The sequence below is a fragment of the Delphinus delphis genome, chromosome 2 (assembly GCF_949987515.2).
Source record: "Delphinus delphis chromosome 2, mDelDel1.2, whole genome shotgun sequence".
Taxonomy (NCBI): domain Eukaryota; kingdom Metazoa; phylum Chordata; class Mammalia; order Artiodactyla; family Delphinidae; genus Delphinus; species Delphinus delphis.
The window spans coordinates 1,335,258-1,357,323 of NC_082684.1; the positions used below are offsets into that span (position 1 = coordinate 1,335,258).

The 22,066-nt window shown below is 64.9% G+C and overlaps 2 protein-coding genes across 2 annotated transcripts in view; one reads left to right on the forward strand and one right to left on the reverse strand.

The window, feature by feature from the left end:
• Nucleotides 1-329: 329 nt before the first annotated feature.
• On the reverse strand, nucleotides 330-9,877 carry CLBA1 (clathrin binding box of aftiphilin containing 1). The gene is made up of 8 exons (XM_060006404.1): nucleotides 9,815-9,877; nucleotides 9,200-9,299; nucleotides 7,490-7,677; nucleotides 6,397-7,176; nucleotides 5,105-5,250; nucleotides 3,520-3,649; nucleotides 2,387-2,491; nucleotides 330-1,444 (listed from the first exon to the last, which is right to left on the reverse strand). Exons 1-8 carry the CDS (start codon nucleotides 9,875-9,877, stop codon nucleotides 1,280-1,282), a joined length of 1,677 nt encoding a protein of 558 aa, XP_059862387.1. The 3' UTR covers nucleotides 330-1,279.
• A 4,073-nt stretch (nucleotides 9,878-13,950) lies between these two features.
• Nucleotides 13,951-22,066, forward strand: part of AHNAK2 (AHNAK nucleoprotein 2) — a 32,990-nt gene continuing 24,874 nt past the window's right edge. The window contains exons 1-4 of the mRNA XM_060006405.1: nucleotides 13,951-14,005; nucleotides 18,959-19,156; nucleotides 19,287-19,375; nucleotides 19,989-20,206. Of these exons, the coding sequence (XP_059862388.1) occupies nucleotides 13,951-14,005; nucleotides 18,959-19,156; nucleotides 19,287-19,375; nucleotides 19,989-20,206 (560 nt within the window). The remainder of the gene's footprint in view (nucleotides 14,006-18,958; nucleotides 19,157-19,286; nucleotides 19,376-19,988; nucleotides 20,207-22,066) is intronic.

Genomic DNA, 22,066 nt, shown 5'->3' on the forward strand with positions numbered 1-22,066 from the left:
TTTCCGGCTGAAAATGAGAAATTAGGCAGGTTTCCCAAACATACAGCCCCCCAAAATGTTACCTCTTAACGTAAGCCTCAGATCCACAGGTGGTCTGTGGAGTGGCCGAGGGTGCTGGGGTGCGGGTGACAGCCAGCCACCTCCTTCTCCCATGTGACAGGTGGCATCTGCTGGTCACTGTGACCCCACTTGGCCTCTGTCTGGATCTGACACCTCCATCGATGGAGTTGGCGTCTGAGGCTGCCCCCAGCTGTGGTCTCCCAGACTCGACAGTGGCCTTGCAGGGACAGTGATGCCGGGGTCCTGCCGTGCGTGTGCCGGGCCCCGCCAGCCTTCAATCCCCAGGCCTCCCTGAGGGACTGGAAGGGCCGCCTGCCGGGGTTTCCAGCACCAGTCCCCACAGAGCCAGTGATTCAGCAAGAACACAGCTTGTCCAGGCTGTTGTTATTTGTTTATTTATTTTTGTTTGTTTGTTTCTTTGTTTTGTGGTACGCGGGCCTCTCGCTGTTGTGGCCTCTCCCGTTGCGGAGCACAGGCTCCAGACGCGCAGGCTCAGCGGCCACGGCTCACGGGCCCAGCCGCTCCGCGGCACGTGGGATCTTCCCAGACCGGGGCACGAACCCGTGTCCCCTGCAACGGCAGGCGGACTCTCAACCACTGCGCCACCAGGGAAGCCCCAGGCTGTTGTTGTTATTTAATAAAATTTTACGAAAGGCAGTGCCGACTGCTGGGCTCTGCGGTCATAAGAGGTTCCCTCAGCTGATACAGGATGGCTCGCCTGCCCGCAGGCAGACATCACCACTGGATACGCACCCAGGCACCGGGCAGGCGAGCACACTCGCTTTGCGGGAACAGCACCTACCCCTGCGCGTGCCCTGCCACGTGGACACCCAGGCCAGGGGCCGGTGTGGCAGCAACGCACGCAGGGCCTACCGGGTCCCTGAACGGCTGCTCCCAGTGACAGTTCCAGCCACGTGTGAAGCCACCTTGGGGTCCCAGGCAGCATGGCTCAGGCAGCCAGGCCTGGGGGTCCCTCACAGGTGCCCCCAGCGGCTGGCAACACCTTCCCGGGGGGGGTCCCTGGAGCCAGGCTGGGGTGGGGCTCCTGGGGTCCCGGGTGCCCCCTTCCTGGTGACTGGCTCTGCCGAGGGACACACCCCCCATCAAAGCGTCAGCCCTGATACAGGACACCCCTCCACGAAATAGCTCTGGTTTCCAGTGCCAAACCAAACCGGTAAGAAGCCGTAAAATCCCCCATCAAGACACACCGTCCTCCGCTTTAGCGAACGCCACTGTTAAACAACGCCATCTTTAGGTTGCGAGGACCGAAAGTCTTCTTGTTCCTTGGAATTGTGATGCATTGCCCACTTCCGTGTATGGGGGTCTTGAGGAAGAGGCTGTACGTGATCAGGCTGCCCTGTCTGCCGCCCGGCGTCCCTGGGAACTGGCAAGAAAGGAGGGACAGGTCGGGGAGAGCACGCGCGCCCCAGAGACGCCCCCGGCCGCCCGCGCCTGCCCGGGGCCCTCGCCCGTCTCTGGCGGCGTCTCCTTACCCTCATCTTGCGCCCCTCCCCACGCGCTGCCACCGCAGAGGCGCGCGGGGACAGAAGCCACAGCTTCTCCCGGAGCAAACGGGACTGCCCCGGGCCCCTGTCGCCCTCCTCGTCCTCCTCCCACCCGGCCGGTGGCCCCAGGGACATTCCCAACGAACCGCTGGTGCCGCGGCCGCGGTCCCCGCAGGGGCTGCCCGGGGTGGGGGGTGGGGGGCTTGCTGGGGACGTTTCTGTCTTGCTGCTCTAAGGCGGTCCCAGCCACGTGCCTCTAGAAGGTTCCGTCTCCTGCCCCGCGGTTTCACAGGGCAGAGGGGTGGCCCCTGTGCCCGGCTCCCGCCAGCCGGGCGGCGCCAACTCACACCGGAGCCGGCTGCCGGCTCCCGGCTCCCGGCTCCCGCCGAGAGCCCTGTCTCCGCGCGCCGCTCCCTCCACGCCCTCCTGCCGCCCCAGCTCCGGATCAGGCCCTTGGCCTCGGCGCCCCCTGCGTGGCACCCCGCACTCCACCCTGTGCCGCCCCGCCTTCTCCCTGGGGGAGGGGGGCGCTCAGAGCCAGCTCCACATCCGGGGCAGCACGGGGTCCTGGGGCGCGGGGGTGGGGACGCACCTCTCCAGGCTGAGCTCGCGCCCCGCGGGAGCTGGGCTGCTAACCGCGCACCCCGACACGTGGTCCCAGGGTGGGCGGGAGACCCTGTTCCCGGAAGAGGCTTTTCCTCCAGAGGAGCCCCAGGACGGAGGCCGCCTGCCGCCCCTCTGACTCTTACGAGCCCATGAGAGTTAAAGGATAGAAGCGACTGGAACCCGAGACCCAGGCCCCAGGCGTCCCGGGCTCTCACCTTGGTCTGGATCAGGGCTCTGCAGCGGTGCAGGCGGAAGCCGAGCTCTTCAGGCTCGTGGAGGCCAGGGTCTCCCAGAGTGCGTCCCGGGCCCTCGGAAGGGCTCTGAGGAAGTAAACCAGTGTCAGCAGAAGGAAGGCAGATTAAAAGGTCGTTTTCTCTTTTTCACCTGGGCCCTCCGGCACGTCTCCCTGTAAAATGGCAACGTGGCCCCGACTCGGGCTCCGCTGGGGGCTGCCAGCCGCCCACCCCGGCTCACGCGGCCCTCAGGCCAAGGACCGCGGTGCCCTTCTCAGGTGCCCTTCTCAACCGAGGTTCTCGCCGCCTCTCCTCCCCCCCTCCTCCCACTGTTTTCCTCCCACAGAGACTCACCAGCCGGGTCACTGTCCAGCCCCGCAGGCCCCCTCCTGGCCAGTGTGGCCACGGCCACCATTCCTGTGCCCCGTGTTCACCGGGGCCTGCCTGCCAGCCCCTTCTGTGTTTTCCACTTTTGAAAATTTCCATAATACTTAAAAAATGGAAAAAGATCTTCGCCACCTTGGTGCCTGAAAGATGACCATCCTTACAATTTGCGTTTCTTTGATGACTCATGAGCCCTACGGCGTGTAAGTGGCTGTGAGTTGGTGCTCGGTGAGACACGTGGCCTCTGGCCGTGGCCTTCCTGAGCGCGTCCCCGGCCACCGCTCTGCTCCGGCTTGGCTGGCTCCCACCTCAGGGCCCGCCTGACGGCAGACCCCACACCTCCCCTGCACCCCCCGCCCGCGGCCTTCACAGTGACCCGGCCCCGCCAGAGCCCCGGCCGCCAAGCCCACCGCCTCCAGTAGCACCTGTGGGGTGGCTGCGCCCTGCAGCCCCCGGCAGAGTGCACCACTACATCACCGCGCTGCCAGGGCACCTCCTTCACCAGGCGCCGAGGGCAGGGCTGCGCCTGATGGCCCGCCGAGGAGCTGCCGGAGCCAGACGAGGGCGCCCTGGCTCACCCTTCCCGCCCTGAGATGGCAGCGTCCCGGCTGCAGGTGCGCGCCCCGCGCCCCACCTCCCGCCCCGTCCAGGAGCGGCGCACAGGGTGGCTGGCAGAGATGCTCGCAGTCCTGCCAGCCCCCAGGAGCCCACCTCCACCCAGGTCATTTCACCTTCTGAGCAGCATCTATTCCGAGAACAAGAAGGAAGTTATCCCGGCAACGGGACTCGCTCCAGAGGCCTCGGGAAGTCATCACGGTCCTGGTGCTCTGAAGAGCTCTCCAGAGTTTTCTGGATTCAGAACTGGAAAAGAGCGGCATTAATTACAAAGTAGCCCAGAAGGGCTTCAGACGGGAGGCAAAGAGGGCGCCTGACCCTTCAGAACTCTGACCACAGAACCCCGGCTTCTCGCCACTTTGCTCGTTTACTCAAGCATCTACTGTCCTGCAAGTGCCCAGCACAGCCCTGGCCTGAATGACCAATTTCACCATCACGTGTCTCCTCCGAGGGCAGAAGCCCTGGGAGGCCAGATATTCCGCAGTCTTGTTTCCTGATGATCTCAGGTGCCTAGAACCACGCCAGGTACCACAGAGATGTCCAGAAACTGAGAGGAGCAGATGCCGAGAGGGATGAACACGAGTGTGTGCCGGGGCCCCGCCCTGCTGCTCAGCCTGGCCTCCAGGAGAGAAGGCACGGGCAGGCGCGCAAATGGCTACAGGGGGACAGACTCGCCAAGTGCCGAGTCGCTTCCAGACCACCCCAGAGTAACCCTGACCCTCTGTGTCACCACAGCGTCCAGCCCGGCCCGGTCCCGACACGCAGGACCACCTGTGCCTGCAGGTGCCCCAGGATCACACGGCCCGCCTTCTGCCCTGGACCACGACCTGGGGAAGCAGCATGCCCAGAGGGCACACCAGCCACCTGGGCTGTCCTGGTCATCCAGGCTCTGGCTCTGGTCCCCAGGCCTCTGCTGGGGTGGGGGGAGAGTGCTCTGGGCAGGCGCTGGCTGGGACCCCAGCTCGGACCGCGGCCAGAGCCTAGGAGAGCCCACCTGCAGAGCTGTCTGACAAAGTCTCCACCTGCCCGCCTGCCCGGCAGCGCGCAGGGACCAGGGAAGCTAGCTCCCACACACCTCCACCTCCTCCCTCTGGGGCCTGGGTCCAGCAGGTCCCAGGCTGCTCAGCCTATATTTTATCCACTCGAGCTAAACTGGTTTTTCGCTCAGTGCTCAGTGAAAGGGTGTCTTAGAAAATGGCCGTCCACAAACAAGTGCCTCTGTGATCTCCCTTAGGGACCTTTACTGGGAGTGTCAGCCTTGCTGGCAGCCCCAGGAGCACCGGTGGGCTGACCCTGCGGTGGGCCTAGAATGTCTCCAGGGCGCTGGGGTGTCTCCAGGGCACTAAGGGTCACTCGGTCCAGTCCCCCAGGAGCCCCTGTGCCCGCCACCCAAGCCCACGGGCCCCTCCCTCACCCCCAGCACTCTCACCAAGACCCGAGGAGCTGGCACTCCCTGGCCCACTTTGCTCCGGGTGAGCTGGTGGGGGGTGGGGGAAGGGCTGGACATGGCTCCAAAAGGAGGAGCTGCTGCACCTGTGCCACCCGGTCCTTCGACCCTTGGACCACAGGTGGTGGAACCTCGGGAGGGACGAAGCCCTCTATAGAGGTAAAGACAGAAGACCCCATGCGTCCACCATATCAACCAAAGGCATAAATGCAGAGCTGCCAGAAGACATGTGAGCGCCAATCCAAGTTCATTACCACAGTTTATGCACAGATTCAAGGCCAAGTTTTTCTTCATTGCCTGTTTCTAAGAAATGGTCTAAGGTGGAAACATCTTCAGTTGCCTGTGGGACTGGTACTTCTTGAAAAGCGAACCTAAAAATCTTCTCATAGCTGACAATAGGCTGAAAAACAAGAAAACCATACCAAAATTAGGGGAAATACACACATCATGTCACCTTATTCCAAATATATAATTTCGGTACAAATGAAATTTGTAAATGATTATATACCGTTGCTGCTACTGAAACATGACATGTTCGTTCTTGCAAATCACTGCACTGTGCATCGTGCAATGGAAACCAGTGTGTGTGGAAAAGTGTGATTAGGGCACAATAGTCATAAACTTCATCAGTGACACATGGAAAAAAGATATGCACACAATGAAAATGTGAGCACTGTTTCCCACATGTTAATTGGTTGAGAAATCCATTCCTATTACAATAAACATGGCCCTTCCCGGAAAAGAGGTTTGCAGGTTGTGAATTAGTGTGAAGTGCTGGAAGGTGGGTTGTCTGATGTCTGGGTGGGTGTTGGTAGACCGAGGTGGCTGGGAGAGGTGGGCGTGTGCATGGTGCATATTCACATGGGCCTCAGTTCAGCAGGTGTGGTTTTCTGCATCCACCTGGGGTTTCCTGCAAAGTTCACATTATGCTTCAATTGTTCCCCGATACAGTAATCGCATTGGAAGACAGTCCTGTCTTCAAAACAAGCATTAAAGCAGAGCTAACTGTATGTACGAAGAGTGGATCTTGTCAGAGGTCCTGGTTTAGAAAACAAACGGACCATCCTTAGAACCAGCAAATCCTTTCCTCCCTTCTCTGTTCCACTTTTGGTGTTTGGGGTAAACCATTTGGGAAGAGAAGGCAGAGAAAGAGGAAGATGAGAGCCAGTCACACTGAAGGGAAACCCTGGAGGGCAGGGCAGGAAGGTGGACGGAGCAAGGGGGCGAGTCCTGGGCTCTCCAGGCCACCCCCAGTGCCCGGTCAGTGCATGCACACTGAAATGTGACTCTTGGTGAGGTTTTCTAAATAAGTAGATTGACAACTCAGATGAAAGAAATGCTCTTTCACCACGTGCCCTAAACGGGCCAGGAAAACACAGCCTGGTTGATGGAGAGTGGGCAGACGCTCCCCTTAGGAAGGTGGAGGGAAAGGAAAGTGGGGGTGGGATGAAGCCCGGAGAGAAGCAGACCCCCTCCCTGGCCAGCCCACCAAAGCACAGGAAACACTTCCTGTGCAACATGGCAAAGACGAATACTTTAGAAATACCTCAGAAGGTGTGATGGCGCTGGTTCCTGTCACCCCAGGTCCACCCTGGTGAGACTGGTGAGAACCAGGCTCCTTTTGGGCAGAAATGGTTCTCGTCGGCTGAGGTTCTGTGGGCCTCTCCGGGAGCTCAAAGGACTGAGAGAATTGTTCAGACCTGGCTGAGGATTCCCGAAAGCCTTCAAAGTCTCCCCAGGCACCGCTGTGTTCCCCTAGGTCTGGACCCCTGGCGGAGGCAGACAAGCCCTCTCCGCTGCGCCCAGAGATCCTGGCTTCCCCATCCCCATCGGGCGGGGGAAGAAGGGAGCGGGGACTCGCCCACCCCACAGCGTCACCGCCCTGTGTCCCAGGTGCCGAGCCTGCACCGCTGTATTCAGAAACCCGGCAGAAGGAAACCCCGCCTGCTTGCTCTGCGAGGTCACTCAGAAACGCGCAGAGAGGGGGCACGTGGCCAGGTGCTCCCCCCAGCTCCCGCTGGCCTTGCATGTTGGTGCCGCCAAGCCCGCATAGACGCGATGGGAAGATGCTCAGGAGACATCCACACCGCTGTGCGGGAGCTGCCCGGGGCTGGACAGGGCCCGACGGGGTTGCCTGCTCGCCCACTGCCCAGCAGCTGCCGGCGGCTCCCTCGGGAGTACGGATGGGCTGGTGTGGGTCCACTGTCGCTGCGGAACGGACACAGACCGCATACACAGCCTGGTCACCCAGGCAAAAGTGACCGGAGCCGCTGCCCGGCTTCTTCCTCCACGCGTCTGGGCGAACGGTCCAGCACAGGGGCGTGTCCTAGAGACCAACCAGGTGCTGGGGGTCAGCACTGCCTGGGAGGGTGGACGAACTGCGGGGTCCTGTCTCGGCCGCCGTGGGCAGGGGTCTGCGAGGCCCAGTCTGGCAGAGCCGGGGAGAGTCCGGGCGCCCGAGGGAGGGCGGCGCCCGGGGGTCCCCGAGAGTTGGGTTGGGGGCTCGGGTAGTCCCCTCGCGGCGCGGGCGGGGGTCCGAGGTGGCCGCTGAGGACCACGATCTGGCCTGGCCTACGGCTCCCGAGGGGCGGACTTGGAGCGCGCTGGGGCCCCGGCGTCCGGCTCGGGCCCGCACCCACCTCGGCCAAGTCTCCGCCTCCGCCCGCGGGCGCAGCAGGCTGCGGGGGGTCTCCTCGGCCTGCGCTGGACAGTTGCCCGGCAACGACGCGCGACTGTCCAGCTTCCGTCGTCTGCAGCCCTGGCGTCAGTGCGCCGGCGCCGCGCGGGGCGTGGCAGCGCCAGGCCCCGCCCCCGCGCCGGCGAAGTTCTGTGAGCGTAGGGAGCGGACTATCCGGTTGTACCCGGCCTGGGCGGGACCCGTGACCCCCGCGCCTTTCAGCCGCCGCGCGAAAAGGCTCTGGTTAATTAGACGACTCCTCGTGCTGCCACCCAACGTGGAGCGGGCGCCCTACACGCCCCGCGGCCGGGAGTGAGCAGGCGCGTGCTGCCGCCAACGTCCATCCCCCCAGCCCCGGCGGCCAGCTGCAGCCCTCCGACCCGGGCCGCCCTGGATGCCCTCTCGTGCCCCTGCCCCGCCTCAGTGGGGATGTGTGTAGCTGTGCCATCTGTCTTGTCACACCCTGAATCCCCAGAAGCTAGTACTTCCAAGCGTGGGCCTCCTGGCGGGCAGGAGCGGGGGCGCGACCCCCTCCCTCTCGCGTCCCATGTAGAGCCCTGATTCTCGGCCTGGTCACCAGCCAGCCCCAAGGCAAGGCAGGGCCAGTCTGGGCCATGGACCACCAGCCCCTCCTGCTGCCACATGCCCCAGGGCAAGGGCCGCTCGTGGGCTAGCCCTGCCCTCCTGCTAGCTCCTTTCCCAGGCACTCCTGGCCTTTCCCCATCTGCCTAGATCAGCCCTCCGCAGATGCGGCCATCAGGCCCCCGGCTGAAGCCCTGAACCACACGCGGTCCCCCAGTCTGCCTTCGTGCTCAGAGTTCTCCACCCTGGGACCTCCTGGGGGCCTCCCTGGGCCCTGTCCGGTTTGCATGAATCACCTGCTCTCTCAATGGTCCTTCGCAGCTAAGCTACCGAAAATTTCCATTTTAAAAATTACCAGATGAGATCGTTCTCTGAACCCCGGACCTTAGCCATCTGCCCCATCCCCTGCTTCCCGAGGGGCACAACGGCCAGCAATGCAGTGTTGGAGCAATGCAGTCAGACTGCCCAGTGCTGGGCAGTCACTGGGGTGACCCTGCAGGAAGGTGACCAGACACCGGCTCTCTCCTGCCTCGACGTCACCCAGGGAGATCGGTCCTGTGCTGTCCACCCACTGCTCGGACCCCCTCATTCACTGTCCTTGCCATCCTTACAGTCCAGGGGCTGGAGAGGGGTAGGAGGGCTGTTGTCTTCATGTCCCGGTGAGGAAACTGACGGCCAGGCACGAAGGCCTGAGTAAGAAGTGTTGCTGGGGCTGGAGCCTGCTCTCCAGACCCTCGGCAGCTCCCCATGCGCTGTCTGGACCTCGGTGAAGAGTGAGGATGGCACTGTGACCCTCAGGGGACAGAATGAGGTGACCCGACAAGACACTGGCCTGCGGGTGGGTTGTTCTGCATTATGTGGTGTGGTAGGTGAATAAAGCCTCCTGCAGGAGCCCCTGCTGATCCCCAGAACCTGTAGGGACTCTACAGACATGATCAAGTTACGCCTCTCACGATGGGAAGAGGGTCCCGGGTTACGCCATTGAGTTCGATGTCATCACAAGGGTCCTTACAAGAGGGAGGCGGGAGGGTCAGAGTCTGAGAGAGAAGACGGCGGGACGGAAGCAGAGGTCAGAGTGATGCAGGGCCACCAACCAAGGAGCGCAGGTGGCCTCGGAAGCTGAAGAAGGCCAGGGCACGACCTGTCCTGAAACAGATCCTCAGGAGGAATGCAGCCTTGCGACACCGGAACTGTAAGGGAATAAATGAGAGTTGGTTTAAGCCACTGCCTGTGTGTGTGTGTGTGTGTGTGTGTGTGTGTGTGTGTGTGTGTGTGAGTGTGGTTACACCTGGCTGACCCCTGGCTACGCCTCTAAGGAGGTGCTGCGTTGGGGGAACCAAGACTCAGAGGAGGCAGCAGAGGTGACCCCGACATTGGGTGCCGTGCCCTGGATGCAGGAGTGGGTGGGGGAAGCCCAAGGAGCTGACAGGTGGCCCCTGGCTCCTCAGGCTGGCGTCTGGGGGCTCTGGGCATGACGTGGGGCAGAAGCCAAGGGCCAGGCCTCCAGGTGGCTGGGCAGGGCAGGCAGCTGTTGAAGTTTGAAAGGCTTCACGTGCTGGGGGAGACTGGCCAGAGGGGGCAGGTCCCTATTAAAGTGGGGGTGCAGGGGACACAAGCCACGACTCCCGAGGTGCTGTGCGGGCTGGGCACAGTGTAGTGAAGAGAGAGCCCATGTGGCCCTCCCAGGCTGCTCGTCTGTCAACACCTCGGTCCAGCCCTGCGCCCCAGCCCTGCTGAACGGTGGTGTGGGCAGCTTCTCCTCTGCCATTGCCCCACCAAGCCTCCCCTGACACAGCCTCAGGAAGAAGGGGCCGGCTGCCACTCCGCCTGGAGCCCCACGGTATCCTAGCAACTCTGCACATCACCTGATGAGCCATGGGGAGGGCCACTCACTCCAGGGAGCACCTAGCTGGTCCGCTCCTCAGCCCTGAGTCCTTAGAGTGAGTCAAGGAGGACGCCGGTCCCCAGGCCTGGAGTGGGCACTCAGCTTGGGGGAGAGTGAGGCAGTTAGCGGCCGGGGGCAGCGGACCTGGAGCCCTTCCCCCGCCTCTGTGCAGAGGACTGGGTGGGAGGGCAGATGGCAGTGGAGGGCGACCCAGGCGCCCCCAGCAGCCTGTGTGCCCCTCCAGCTGGGCTGGGCTGGGGCAGGGACAGTGGCAGAGCTATTTTTGCTTATGCTGCCGCGGCTGCCGCAAGGAGGCATCAATCATCGATGCTCTGGGCATCCCTGCCTGCCCGGAGCGGCACCGAGGGCAGCCAGCCAGGTGGGTGGGGCAGGCCTGGGGCTCTGCTGAGGAGGGGGGGCCTAAGGAGCTACGCCAGCCAGCAGCCCTGGCCCCTCGCCCTGTCCCCAGCAGTGCACTGCATTGCCAGCCACAGCACCTGGGTACCCAGTCTGAGACCCGCGACCAGCGGGGCCGGGCCAGGGCTGGGGTGTGGCACCAGCCTCCCGGCACGGTGCTCCTAGGGAGGGGGCTGAGCAAGTGCGGGCCAGCAGGAGAGAGCGCGGGCTGCTCAGAGCCCCCACAGGCCGCCCCCCCAGGGGCGCCCCTCAGAAATGGTGCGGGGCCTCGTGTGTGCCAAGGGTGGCTGTGAGTCAGCCCGCGTCTCCATGCTTCTTGAGGGGCAGCTATTGCTGAGCCATGCCCAGCTGCTGTGGCCTCCGCCAGCGGGGCATCTGTCCCCAGAGGGGGACCTCAGGACGGGCTGGAGTGGAGCGTGATGGCAGGAGCTCCTGGCCGCGCAGGGCTCTGCGGCAGGAGCCCGGCCAGGCTTCAGCTGGGCGGTAGGGAGGGCAGGGGTCAGGCACAGATGGGCCGCGCAGGTCCTACCCGGGCAGCCTTCTCCCCATCAGGCGCTGCGACCCTGGGGCCAGGCCGGGGTTCCAAGGCCCCCACAGGTGGGAGGAGGGACTGGTAGGAGGAGGCAGGGCCAGGCCTGGCTGGCCTGGGGGCTGACTCCTGGGCAGTCTCCCTCTACACAGCTGCAGTCCGCCATCTGTGGGGTACACTGCCTGAGGGACCACACCCTTCCAGAGATGAAATGGGCCTACAGGGCCCCCGCTGGTACATAGGGGTGTGCACAGCGGGTGAGGCCAGCCCTCTGCCTCAGGGGACACAAGAGAGGGGAAGGGGCAACCCCTTGGCCGGGGCGGGGGTGTCCCTGCCTACCCTCATCCTGGATCTGGGGCCCTGAGCTAGTGCTGAGTCAACTCCCTGGCTGCAGAGTGAACTCGGCCCCAGCAGGAAAATGTCAGCCCACCCAGCCCTCACCAAGCCCAAAGGCAGAAGTGGCCCCAGGGAGGGTCCCTGCCTCAGCCTCCTCCAGGCCCCGGCTGGCCTGGATTCCCAGGGAGCACCCAATTGCCCAGGGACTGTCCCCAGAGGGGCCAGCGGTGCCCACCTCCACTCTCCCTCAGTGGCCTCTGTTTAGGTGGGGCAGCCCCCTGGCCTCCCCTCCGCCTCCCCACAGAGCTGACAGGAGCCACCGCAGCCCTGTGTGCACCATGCTGGAAAATCAGGATATATGCCACACAGGGTGAGGCCGCTTCAGCTGAACGGGGCCCGGGAGCCACACGACTTATCCAAGTTCACATGCCTAATTGGGCAGGGGCCCAGAGAGCTGTGCTGACTGCACAGACTGCCCCTTGTTCCCAGGCCCACAAGGCCAGAGTCACACACACACAGGACAGGCAGGCTGAGACTCCCGACAGGCCCGAGCAGACGGCAGACACACCCAGGGACACATACAGCTCTCTCCCTGTGCCCACGAGTAACTGATTCCCATCCGGACCGAGTAGGGCAGGGTCTCGGGCCCCAGGGCAATGCTGCCTGGCCTGAGAGAAGACACCAGGGCAGGAGGGGTGAGACCCAAGCCCCGATGTCCCCACCTAAAGGACAGGGCTGTGCCCCGTCATGCCATGGGCTCGAGAGACGGGAGGCCGCCAGGGCCTCTTCCCGGCAGTGATGTGTGTGTCTGTCTGACCGTTTGCTGGAAGGCCGTCTGGCTGCAGCCCAGCTAGCGGGAACTGCCAGGCATGACTCGTCCCGCTGGGCAGGCTCACCTGGGCCCTGCCAGCTGTGCGATCCCTGAGTGAGCCCAGGAATAAGTAGTGTGCTCTGGGTGTGCACCTGTGTGTGTCTGCGTCCTGTCGAGCACATCCCGGCACGTGGGCCTGAGTGGGTGCACGTGTATGAGTGTGTTCCCAAGCACTTGTGTGTGTGTGCGCGCGCGTGCGTGTGTGTGCCTGTCTCTGAGTGCGTGGGGACATATCCAAGTAGACCTGTATCTGTGTATTGGTGTCAGTGTGTGACATCTCGTCTACAAGCGTTTGTGTGTCTGTGTCATGTGTGTGTCTACGTGTGTTTCTGTGTCTGTGTCAAGTCTGTGTGTCTGTGTGGTCCTCCTGTTTCAGCCTGGCCCCTTTCTGCCCCAGGAAAAGTTGACTGTGTGTGTTTCATCTGCCCCAGCACTACCGGCACCGTTTCAGGGCAGCCCCCAGGAATGCGCTGGCCCCGGCGCTTCACCCCCACCCCAGCAGGACCCGCACTCCCCAAGGGGCCCTTCCTCAGGTCTACGCCAGGCTGGGCCTCAGGTAACCCCCTACTTCCTCGGAAACAGAGCTCTCCCAGGCATCCCCACTCCCTGCCCACACCCCCAGACGTGCCCTGTTGCACACGTCTGCACGACACCCAAGCTGGAGCCCAGGGTGGCCCCTAAACCTCCCCAGTGGTCTTCCAAGTCCCCTCTGCCAGCTTCCGGAACATCCAGGACCCTTCTCCCTCATCACAACCCTGCCCCGGTCCAGCCCCCACCCTCTTGCGGGGCTCCTGACCTCCAGCACTGTGCCCCTAGGGACATCCCCCAGCCACCTGGTAGTCAGCCCTGCTGCCCCCTGCCCCCAACCCCCCTGAGCCTAACTTTCCGCGGTGTGAACCAGCTTCGGCTCTCTTACTCCGTCTGTCCTCTGCACACACACTACTGCGTTGCTTCGGTCCAGAACTCTGTTCCCTACTCCTGAAGTCCGAGCTTAGACTGTCTGCCCGGAGCCTTCCAGGACCCTTCCCTACCCACCCCCACCGTGGCACCATGCTACCCCGCTGCGCACACCTCCAGACCAGGAGCCCCCAGGGCCGGGCTAGTGGAGTCAGATCACATGCCGTGGCCTCCCTGGGCTCCGCTGCCCCTACGCCCTCGCCCAGGGTGCCCTGCTCCCCAGCTTGTGACCGAAATGTCTTGTCTCCGGACTGGAAGGCAAGACTGCGGCGCGCAGGTCAAGTCCGGGAGTCTTGGCGCGGCGTCCGGGGACCGCCCCCGGGCCCCCCACCCCCGACCCCCCCGGGCAGGCGTCCAAAGTCAACACTCAGGACTCTGTTGGGGCGCGGGGCGGGGCCAATCTAGTGGAGGGGCGGGCCTGCCGCGGAGCCTGTGCCGGTGATCGGACTGGAGGTGGGACGTTGGCGGGGTCCGGACTGAGAGGCTGGGCCTTAGTGGGCGGGGCCTGGGTCAAGCCGGTTCCCGGAGGGACAGGGGCGTGGCGTGGCCACTAGGGGGCGTGGCCTGGCGGGCAGCAGCCAATGGGCTGAATGAGGCCGGCGGCTCCGCCCGCGCTCGCTCCGCAGTGGCTGGGCTCGGGCTGGGCTGGCCCGGGCGGGGTCCTGGCGGCGGCGGGGTTGGGGGCGCCGGCTCTGCCCGCATTCCGCGGCCTGCAGCCAGCGGCATCGCAGGGCAGCGGAGGCAGAGCGCTGCGCTCGCCCGCACCCTGGCCGCCCGCGCGGCGGAGCCGGGATCTGCGACTGGACGCGACGGGCCGCCGCCGGCCAGCACCGCCCGGCCGCCAAGATGTGCGACTGCTTCCACATGATGCTGCCCACCTGGTCCGAAGCCCCCGGCAGCGGTGCGCCTCCTCCCCGCCTGCAGCCCGCTCCCCTCGGGGCGGGTGGGCTCCGCGCGGGGCGCGCGCCGGGCGGGTCCTGGGGCGCGCGTTGCGGGTGGGCTGCGGCGCCGGCCAGGGTGGGGGAGCCTCCGGGACCGGCCCGCGGTCTCGAGCGCGTTTCTGCGCCTCGGGGGCTGCTCGGGTCTGTGCCTCCCTCCTCCTGCGTCTCATCTCTTACCTGTCCCTGTCCCTTGGCCTTCCACCCCTCTCCATCCCTGCCGCTCACTTTGTTTCTCTGGGTCGCTGACGCGCCTCTACCACCCTGTCACTCCTCGCCTCTCTGTAACTCACTGTCTGTCTCTCCCTCTCTGTCAACTGTACCCCTGCTGTAGCCCTCTGGGACGTGTGCTGTCCCTAGAGGCAGCCGCCTGGGGCGGGCCGCACGTGTAAGTGGGGCATGACTGCCGTGGGTCAGCAGGCGGTGGGAACCTGCCGCCAGGACTGCCCTCTGATCTGCTTTTGGGGAGAGCAGTCTGGCTGGACCAGGAGTTGGGGTTGTTGGCTTTGGTCCAGGACTGCTAGGCTGGGCTGGGCTGGCTCCAGCGTGTGGCTGCTGTGTGCTGGCTCACTGGCTAGGTGGTGGCTGAGGTCTGGGGCTTGGTGAGGGGCCTGAGTGGGGTCAGAGCTCAGGCCACAGGGTCCCCCAGTTCTGAGCAAGGGTAGGTGGGGGTTGCCCATGGGGCAGGACCCCTCCCTCTGCACCTCTGGCCGCAGAATGAGAACCAGGTGCTCTGTCTGTCATCTGTCTGTCCCTGCACTGGGCCTGGTTCCAGGGTCTGGGTGTCTCAGCATCGTGGAGGGCAGGGTGGGGTGGGGCAGGGACAGTCTTTCCAGCCCAGGGTCAGTAATGCCGCAGCCTGGCCACACCCAGGACACCTGGCCAGCTGCCAGCAAGGGGGGCTGGCGCCACACTGCATTAGCACAGGTGGAACCCCACTCCCTGGGGAAAGCGGAGATCGATGACGATGGCACTGCTGATGCAGGGGGGGTGGGGCTCCCCTTCAGCTGCAGCAGGAGCCCCCATGGTCCCTTCTGTTGCCCATTAATCTGGTTAGCACTGAAGCCCATCTGACCTCCTGTTTCGGCCTCCCTTGCCCAGGTGGGAACCCAAGGCACCCCGATTCTCCCTGGACAGCCAACGGGAGAATCATGGGTCCCTAGCCCCCTCTTCCTGACTGTGGCGGGCCTGGCCCACATCCCTGGGAATCTGCCGCGTCACAGGGAGAGGAGCGGGGCCCAAAGGACTTGGGGCCGTTGCTCTGCCTCGCATCCCACAATGGCCTTCTCCTCACTTACTGGCCGCCTGGAGACTCCCAAGCTGCAGGGTCTCAGGCCATCTTATCCACCCTCCTGCCTTGCAGAGGCCTGTGCTGGGAGCACCTCCCCAGCTGAGGCCCTCATTCTTACTCTGACATGTGGTTCTCTGGCCTCTGGGGCAGTTCCTCCTTGTGTCCAGCCTGCAAAACCATCCCCTCTTAGGGAACAAGGTCAGTGGCTTTCATGGGCGTTGGCAGGAGACCTGGCCCTGGGGGGTTGTGTCCAGCATGCAGATTCCCAGGCTTCCCCATCCTTCTGAGGGGGCCAGGGAACATGCATTCCTAATACAGAGCCATGGGGATTCAGTCCAGGCATTTTCCAGCTGCAGTTCCCTCCTAGCAGGCCAGAGATGGGCAGGCCCTCCCCGTCCCTCCCCGCCCCTCGTGTTTCTGCCCAGCCCACACCTGCCCTCCTGGACCAGTCCCTCCAGGTCCTCTGAAGACCCCTCCCACATCCTGTCGGTGCCCCAGACAGGGGCCCCGGGGAGGGAGCCATGTCTGGTCCAGCCTGCATTCGGAGGCTGCCCCCTGGTGGCTGTGCTGGGAACACACCAGCCCAGGACCCGCCTAGCCTCCCTGTGCCTGGCCAGTCTGAGTAGCACCCGCGCACCCCCACCCCACTACTGCCTTCCCAGGCGACCTCCACCTGGAATGGGCCCCCCTTTCCTATCCCAGGGGCAGCTGGTTCCTTCCCGAGGCAGAGCTGGGTCTTAGGCAGCTAGACTACTGATAGGGAGCCCCCAACTCCCAGGCTGGGCCTCTGCGCTGCACCTTCAATCCCCTGGCTTGGCCTGAGGCCCCTCCCACACCCACCCTGAGAAGCCCCCACAAGGGTCAGAGAGCCCCAGGAGCAGATGACACCATGAGGCGTATCTGGGTGGTCTCTCCCTGGCAGGGGGCCACGGCAACACTGGGGCCTTTCCCGAAAGCAGTGCAATGTCGGGCATCCCCTGTGGTGGCCTCACCCTTCTGAACAGGGCCGGTGGCCTCCGCACAGGCCTGGACTCTGGGCTACGGCTGGATCTCGAATCTATGAACAGGAGCGACCATGGCTGCTCACGGCCCAGGCGGGGCAGAGAGGTAGAGCCGTGTAGCCAGGGAGGCCAAGGGGTGGCTCCAGTGAGCAGTCCAAACTGGTGGCTTTGCCTGGGTTGTCCACACTGGCAGAGGGCTGTGTCCCCATTTTGCAGACAGGGACACTGAGTTTCAGAGCAGTGAGGCAGAGCCCCGAACCAAAGTGGAGCCTCTCTGACCTCCACAGGGGTCAGAGCAGCCATGCCACACGCTCTGATGCTGCCCTGCCCCACCAGGCAGGGGGCCCACAAGGCCGGGCACAGAGAAGAGGCCTCAGAGGCCATCCTGGGCAGGAGCACCGACCCTCCTGACACTTTAATGAGGACGATTCTGAAAGCCACCGCTGGTGATAGCATACGGGTTCCTGACAGCACCCCCACTTCTTCTCTTTGTGGAGAAACACTCTGGATAGCCTAGATCCAGCCTCAGGAAGCAGGGTGGGGCCCAGGAGTGGATAGGAGGGTCCAGTGCCCCAAACCACCTGCCTCCCACTGTGCGCCCACTCCACCTGGGGCTGATCATGGCCTTGCCCTTGTGAAGGCCATGGCCTTCTCTCCCTCTGGCCAGTCTTCCATGCTGGGCCCAGCCAGGAGCTGCCTCCTCCAGGAAACCCCCTGGATTGCTCTCCTTCAGACTCCAACCCTCTCTCTATCTTCTCTTGTGACTGCCTTTGCTGAAAGGCTGTGTTTCAGGTTCAGACTGGGGCTGCTTTGCCTGGGGGTGGGGAAGTGGAGGTCCCAGCGAGGAGAACCCCAGGGAGGTGGAGTGGGGCATGGGCCATCTGGGGGCCCCCGCCACCCATTTCAGGGGTGAAAAGCCCAGATTTCCCCAGCTTGGCCCTCTGCCTGGACAGGAGCAGGAGGAGGCAGACCCTACGCCTAGGGCTAATGCGAAGCGGGGTTGCCTGTCCACCCACCCGTCCATCTGTGCATCCCAGGGGCTCTGGGCCTTAGATGTTCACACATTGGGGAGCAGGGATTCACCAGTGTTCATTCATCAAAGGTGAGACAGGTGGGGCTTCTGCCATCAGTGCCACCTCGGTGCACAGGGAAGTCAGGGAGGGCTTCCAGGAGGAAGGGCTGCCTGATGCGGCATCGTGTGCAAGAGGCCTGGAGAGAATGTTGACTGGGGAGCAGCACGTAGCTTAACAGGGTGGGTCTGGGGATGGGGGTGGGGTTAAGGGTGGAGAGGTGTAGGGACCGTGCTGTTAGGCGGGAGGGCTATGTTCCAAGGGCACCGGGGAGCCTCAGAGGGTTTCAGGGCAGGTCCCATGGGAAGGGATAAGGCCCAGCAGGGCGGAGGAGGGGCATCGAGGAGCTGAGGCTGAGGGTGGGGAGGGTGGACGGGGAGCCTCAGCTGCACACACGCGAGAGCTGGCCACGCTCCCCTGAGCCCCTCCCCATTCTAAGCGCAGCTGCCCCTCCTGGCCGGGTCCGGGCACACCGGGCGCCTTCAGGGGCACCTCCAGGCCCTGCCTGCCCGCCTGGCCTCTTCCTCAGGTTTCCCTTTTTCTTTCTTTGGAGGCACAGGCGGCTGGGCGCTAAAGGTCCACCTCGCTGGGATAAATATTTAATAGTCAGAAGCACTTTCTAAAATGGAAAGATGGAGCTGGGCCCAGGAGGCCTGAGGGGCCCGGGCAGGGTGGGAGGTGGCGTCCCACCGTGCCCACTGCTCACCTGGTTCCTGCCCTGCGGGGAGCCGGAGGACCCAGTGTGTGTACCCGAGGGTGAGGCGCGGCGTTGGGCCCCTCCCCAGAGAGCTTGGCCGTAGACACTCGCCGGCGCGTCGCGCCCAGGGCTGCTGCTGGAGCGGTAGGCGGAGCTGTGGCTCCCAGCCGCCAGCAGAGGCGGGCTTTCCACCTTCTTAGCTGGTTGAACTGCCAGGAGTCCCCGGAAGGTCCAAGATGGGCTCCTGCCCGGACACAGCACCGGATGTGGGTGTCCATTGCCGAGAGGATGGCCGAGGCTCAGAAAGGAGCGGGCCAGGAAACCTGGGGTGGGATCCTTATTTGGGCCTCCCTGTCACAACAGTGCGGTGACAGGCTCGCTCAGCCCCGTTGTCCACTGGAGGGTCCACCCAGGTGCCGGTGTCTGCGTGGGCTGGAGGCCCCGGAGGTGAGGCCCCGCTGGGCCAGGTCAAGGCTACTTTGTTTGGGGCTCAAGCCTCCGGCTGGCTGCCCACCCCAGGGTGGGGGTCAGACCGTGGGCTGCCCATACTGGGCTCTGGGGGCCCCGCCCCTCCTACTCCTCCCCCGACCCTGGCTGGTGCCCTTGTTTCCCAAGAGCTGCCAGTGCTGCCAGACCCTTCCAGGCGGGAAGAGGGTGGCCTCCCACCCGGCACCTGAATGCAGGACCCCTCCAGGCGGCTCCTCCCGCACCCCCGCCCCGGCAGGCCTTGCTCCTGGGTGGCAGCACCTGCGGGCTCCTCCGTGACACATGCCCTGAGAATGCCACGCTTGCCCCGACCTCCTCGCCGGCGGATTCACCATCAGCCGCCCCTGGCCCCGCCCCGCCCTTTCCCACAGTGACTCCAAGGGCCTGGAGTCCTGGCGGCTCTGAGCTGCGGCTGCCGGTGCAGCGGGGGTCGGCGGACGCGTGCTGGGCAGCCCGCATCCAGGCCAGGAGCTGTGGCAGCGCAGCAGCTGCCCGGCCAGCGTCCCTCCAGCTGGCCCAGCACCTGCCTGGAGCCAGGGGCCCGGCAGGTGGGGTCCCCGGGAGCCAAGGTGGGTGGACAGGGCCTCCTCACCCAGAGCCCTTATCCGCTGGGGAGCCAGGTACAGCCTGCGGGACTGACACCAGCCCAGGGGCGTGGTGAGGAGTGGCCCCCTGACTCTCGCCGCTACCGGGTCACAGTGGTCCTGACCCAGAGCCCCGTGCCAGCAGCTGACTCCTTCCCTCCCCAGCCACTTCCCATCGCCCTGGAGCTGCCCCCGCACAGCACGGCAAGGGCTGCTGGCGCTGGCCTCCTGAGGGAGCGAGTCCAGGGTCTGAGCCGGGCAGGTGGATGCTGGAGTCTGGAGAGGGCTTGTGGGGGGCGGGGTCAGAGCATAGGGTGTCGGGGAGAGTGTGGCCGAGGCCTCCTCCAGCCAGTGGGTGGGGGTGCCTGGCCGCAGGAGACGGGAGCCCGGCAGAGGCTGTCACAATGGTCCAGGGCCCGGCGGGTGGCCGCAGGGGAGGTGGTAGAGGGTTCAGGAGGATGGCGGACGGCTTCATTGTGATGGAGCGCCCAGGCTCAGAGGGGACGAGGCGGGGTGGGGTGACCCTGCTCCGTGCCAGCGTCTACCCCCGCCTCCCAGCTGAGTCAGCAGGCCCGGCCCTGCCCGGGGGCGGGGCGTTTGGGGGTGTCGGTAACAGTCTGGTGGGGTGTCAAGCAGTAAACAAAGAATTCCCAGGTGAGAACTGTGTGGGCCGGTGGGGTAGGTGAGGTCACTGGCCAGCAGGCCTGGCCGGTTTCCTGTCTCAGTGTGACTAGAGTCTTTTATGACCGTTAGGTTTTCACGGGGGACAGGCCGGGGGGGCCCTGGGTGCTTTTCCTCCTTCAGGCCTCTCACCCAGTGTTCCCAGCAGTGCCGGGAACTGGCCTCGAGCTGGTGGAGCCCTCCGCCTACCCGGGAGCCCTCCGAGCGGCCGGGGGCCTTCCCCTGCTGTCACCCCACCTCAGGTCGCTCCGGGCTTCCCCTGTCCTGGTGGGGCCCGGCCTCCCAGCAGCTGCTTCCGGTGCCTGTTGCCCTCAGCAAGGAGCCCTCAGCTCTGCGGCCACCGTTGCAGGCCTGGTGTGTCTGGTGGGGGTGTAGGTGCAGGTTCGGGCTGACCCATCGCCACCCTTGAACCCCAGCCTGGGCCCCTCAGCTGTGCCAGCCTGCTCCGACCTGCTTGTGGGGTGCAGGTGCCCGCAGCCAGCTGGGCCCCACCCCACGGGGCTGAGAGGCGCAGGGCAGGGCAGCCCCCGGACCAGCAGCAGATCTGCAGATAGGCCTGCCGGGCCTGCCTGGGCTCCTGGAGCTGGGAGGGGCCTTGGAACCAGAATCCGCGTTCTCCCGCCCCCCTCAGGGGTCCCCCAGGGCAGGAGCTGGGAGTCCTGGGGGCAGAAGGGTGAGGTGACAGGAGGGGGCAGGCCCGGCAGGTGGGGTCTGGGGAGCGGGGGAGTTGGGCGACGACTGGGGAGGGGGTGGTTAAAACTGCTGGTTCCGGGGACCCACCCTCCAAGGGCATGGGCAGGGGGGCAGTGGCCAAGGCCACCTTCCCCAAGGCCACTGGCCCAGGCCGTGGGTGGGCTTGGTCTGGCCCCGCTCTGGCCTTTGTGGCCTTGGCTGTGGAAGGGGCTGGCTGTGCCCTGGGCAGTGGTCTCAGCAGAGCCTGGGGGGCCGTGCAGCACTGAGGTTCCAGAGGCAGCAGTAGCCTGTGCCCATCCTGGCTCCCTCCTGGAAGGGCCTCCGTCCCCGCCTTGGGCTATGCCTCCACACCCCTCCCCTGTACCCCCAGCCCGACAGCCCTCAGCCTCTGTCCCAGGCTCGTGCACAGCCTGCCGAACGGTCCTGTGTGACATCTGAGTCTGTCCACACAGCAGGACTAGACTGGACCGGGGCGGTGTAGTGACTCACACACCCCGAGCTGGGCGGTGTCTCCTCCCCCAGTCCGGGGGCGCTCTGGGGGAGGGGCGGGGGCCTGGCCCAGCTGTGGGGGCCTGTAAGGGGACCCGCCCAGTCCCTCTGGTAGGGCGAAGGGGGCTTGGCAGGGGGCTTGGCGGGCTCTTGGCACAGCAGAGAAGGGGCCTGTGGGCGGGGCGGTGGAGGGAGGGGCTGTGGAGGCGAGGAGTGGGGAGGACGGCCAGAGGGAGCTGCAAACCTGGGACCTTCACCTCTGGGCAAGTTGGGAGGACGTCGGGCTCGGTAAGTGGCTGCGCTGTCTTCTGTGCCCACCCTGCGCCCCCTGTCCCCTGCCTTCCTGGGTTTAGCCCTGGGGCACCTGATCACCTCACCACCCAGCAGGTGGAGGGTGGGGGCACAGGGGTGGGGGGTGGCAGAGCCAGGCCGGGCATCTCCCTGACTCTGCCCTGCTTCAGCTCCAGCCGATGTTGGAGGGTGCTCAAGGGCACCAGCATGGCCATTTCAGTCCCAGGACAGGCAGATCCCCAAGGCTGGGCCGTGTGGCCTGCAGGGGGTCCTCAGAAGATGGCCGTTTGGTGCACTGGGAGCCCTGGGGGGTGGCGGGAGGGTGCTTCAGACACGCTTACCTGCAGGTGCCAGGTGGGCGGGGGGGGTGTCCGTGGTGGTGGGCTGCCCTGTCACAGGGTCACACCATGCTGGGCATCTAGGTGCTGGCCTTTCAGCCCAGAGAGAAGGAGACTCGGGCCCGCTGGTCCTGTTGGGGTGGACAGGAGGTGGGGATGCTCCTTTCGGCTGCCGGGCCCAGGGAGGTGGTGGACTGGTGGGCCTGCTTCCGGTCTCGGTGTCTCCAGGTGCAGGAGGAGAAGCGCCGGGCCCACCTGCTGCCCCTCCCAGCCCTCGAGACCCCGCTGCGCCCTCAGGCTGGGCGGGACTCACCTTCCCTTCCTCTGCCCACCTGTGCCCAGCACTAGCGTTCACCTAGTGGGGGCCGGGCTCTGAACGTTTGTGAGACTGCTCTAGGGACCA

Bases quoted from the DNA above. Each gene is read 5' to 3' on its own strand.
- CLBA1 (XM_060006404.1), bottom strand. From the start codon at position 9,877: ATGGCAGAGGAGAAGCTGCCCACACCACCGTTCAGCAGGGCTGGGGCG. The intron at 9,300-9,814 runs GTGTTGACAGAC...ATTCCCTTACAG, and splicing joins GGGCGCAGGGCTGGACCGAG to TTCCGGTGTCGCAAGGCTGC. The intron at 2,492-3,519 runs GTGAAATGACCT...TTACTTCCTCAG, and splicing joins GAATAGATGCTGCTCAGAAG to AGCCCTTCCGAGGGCCCGGG.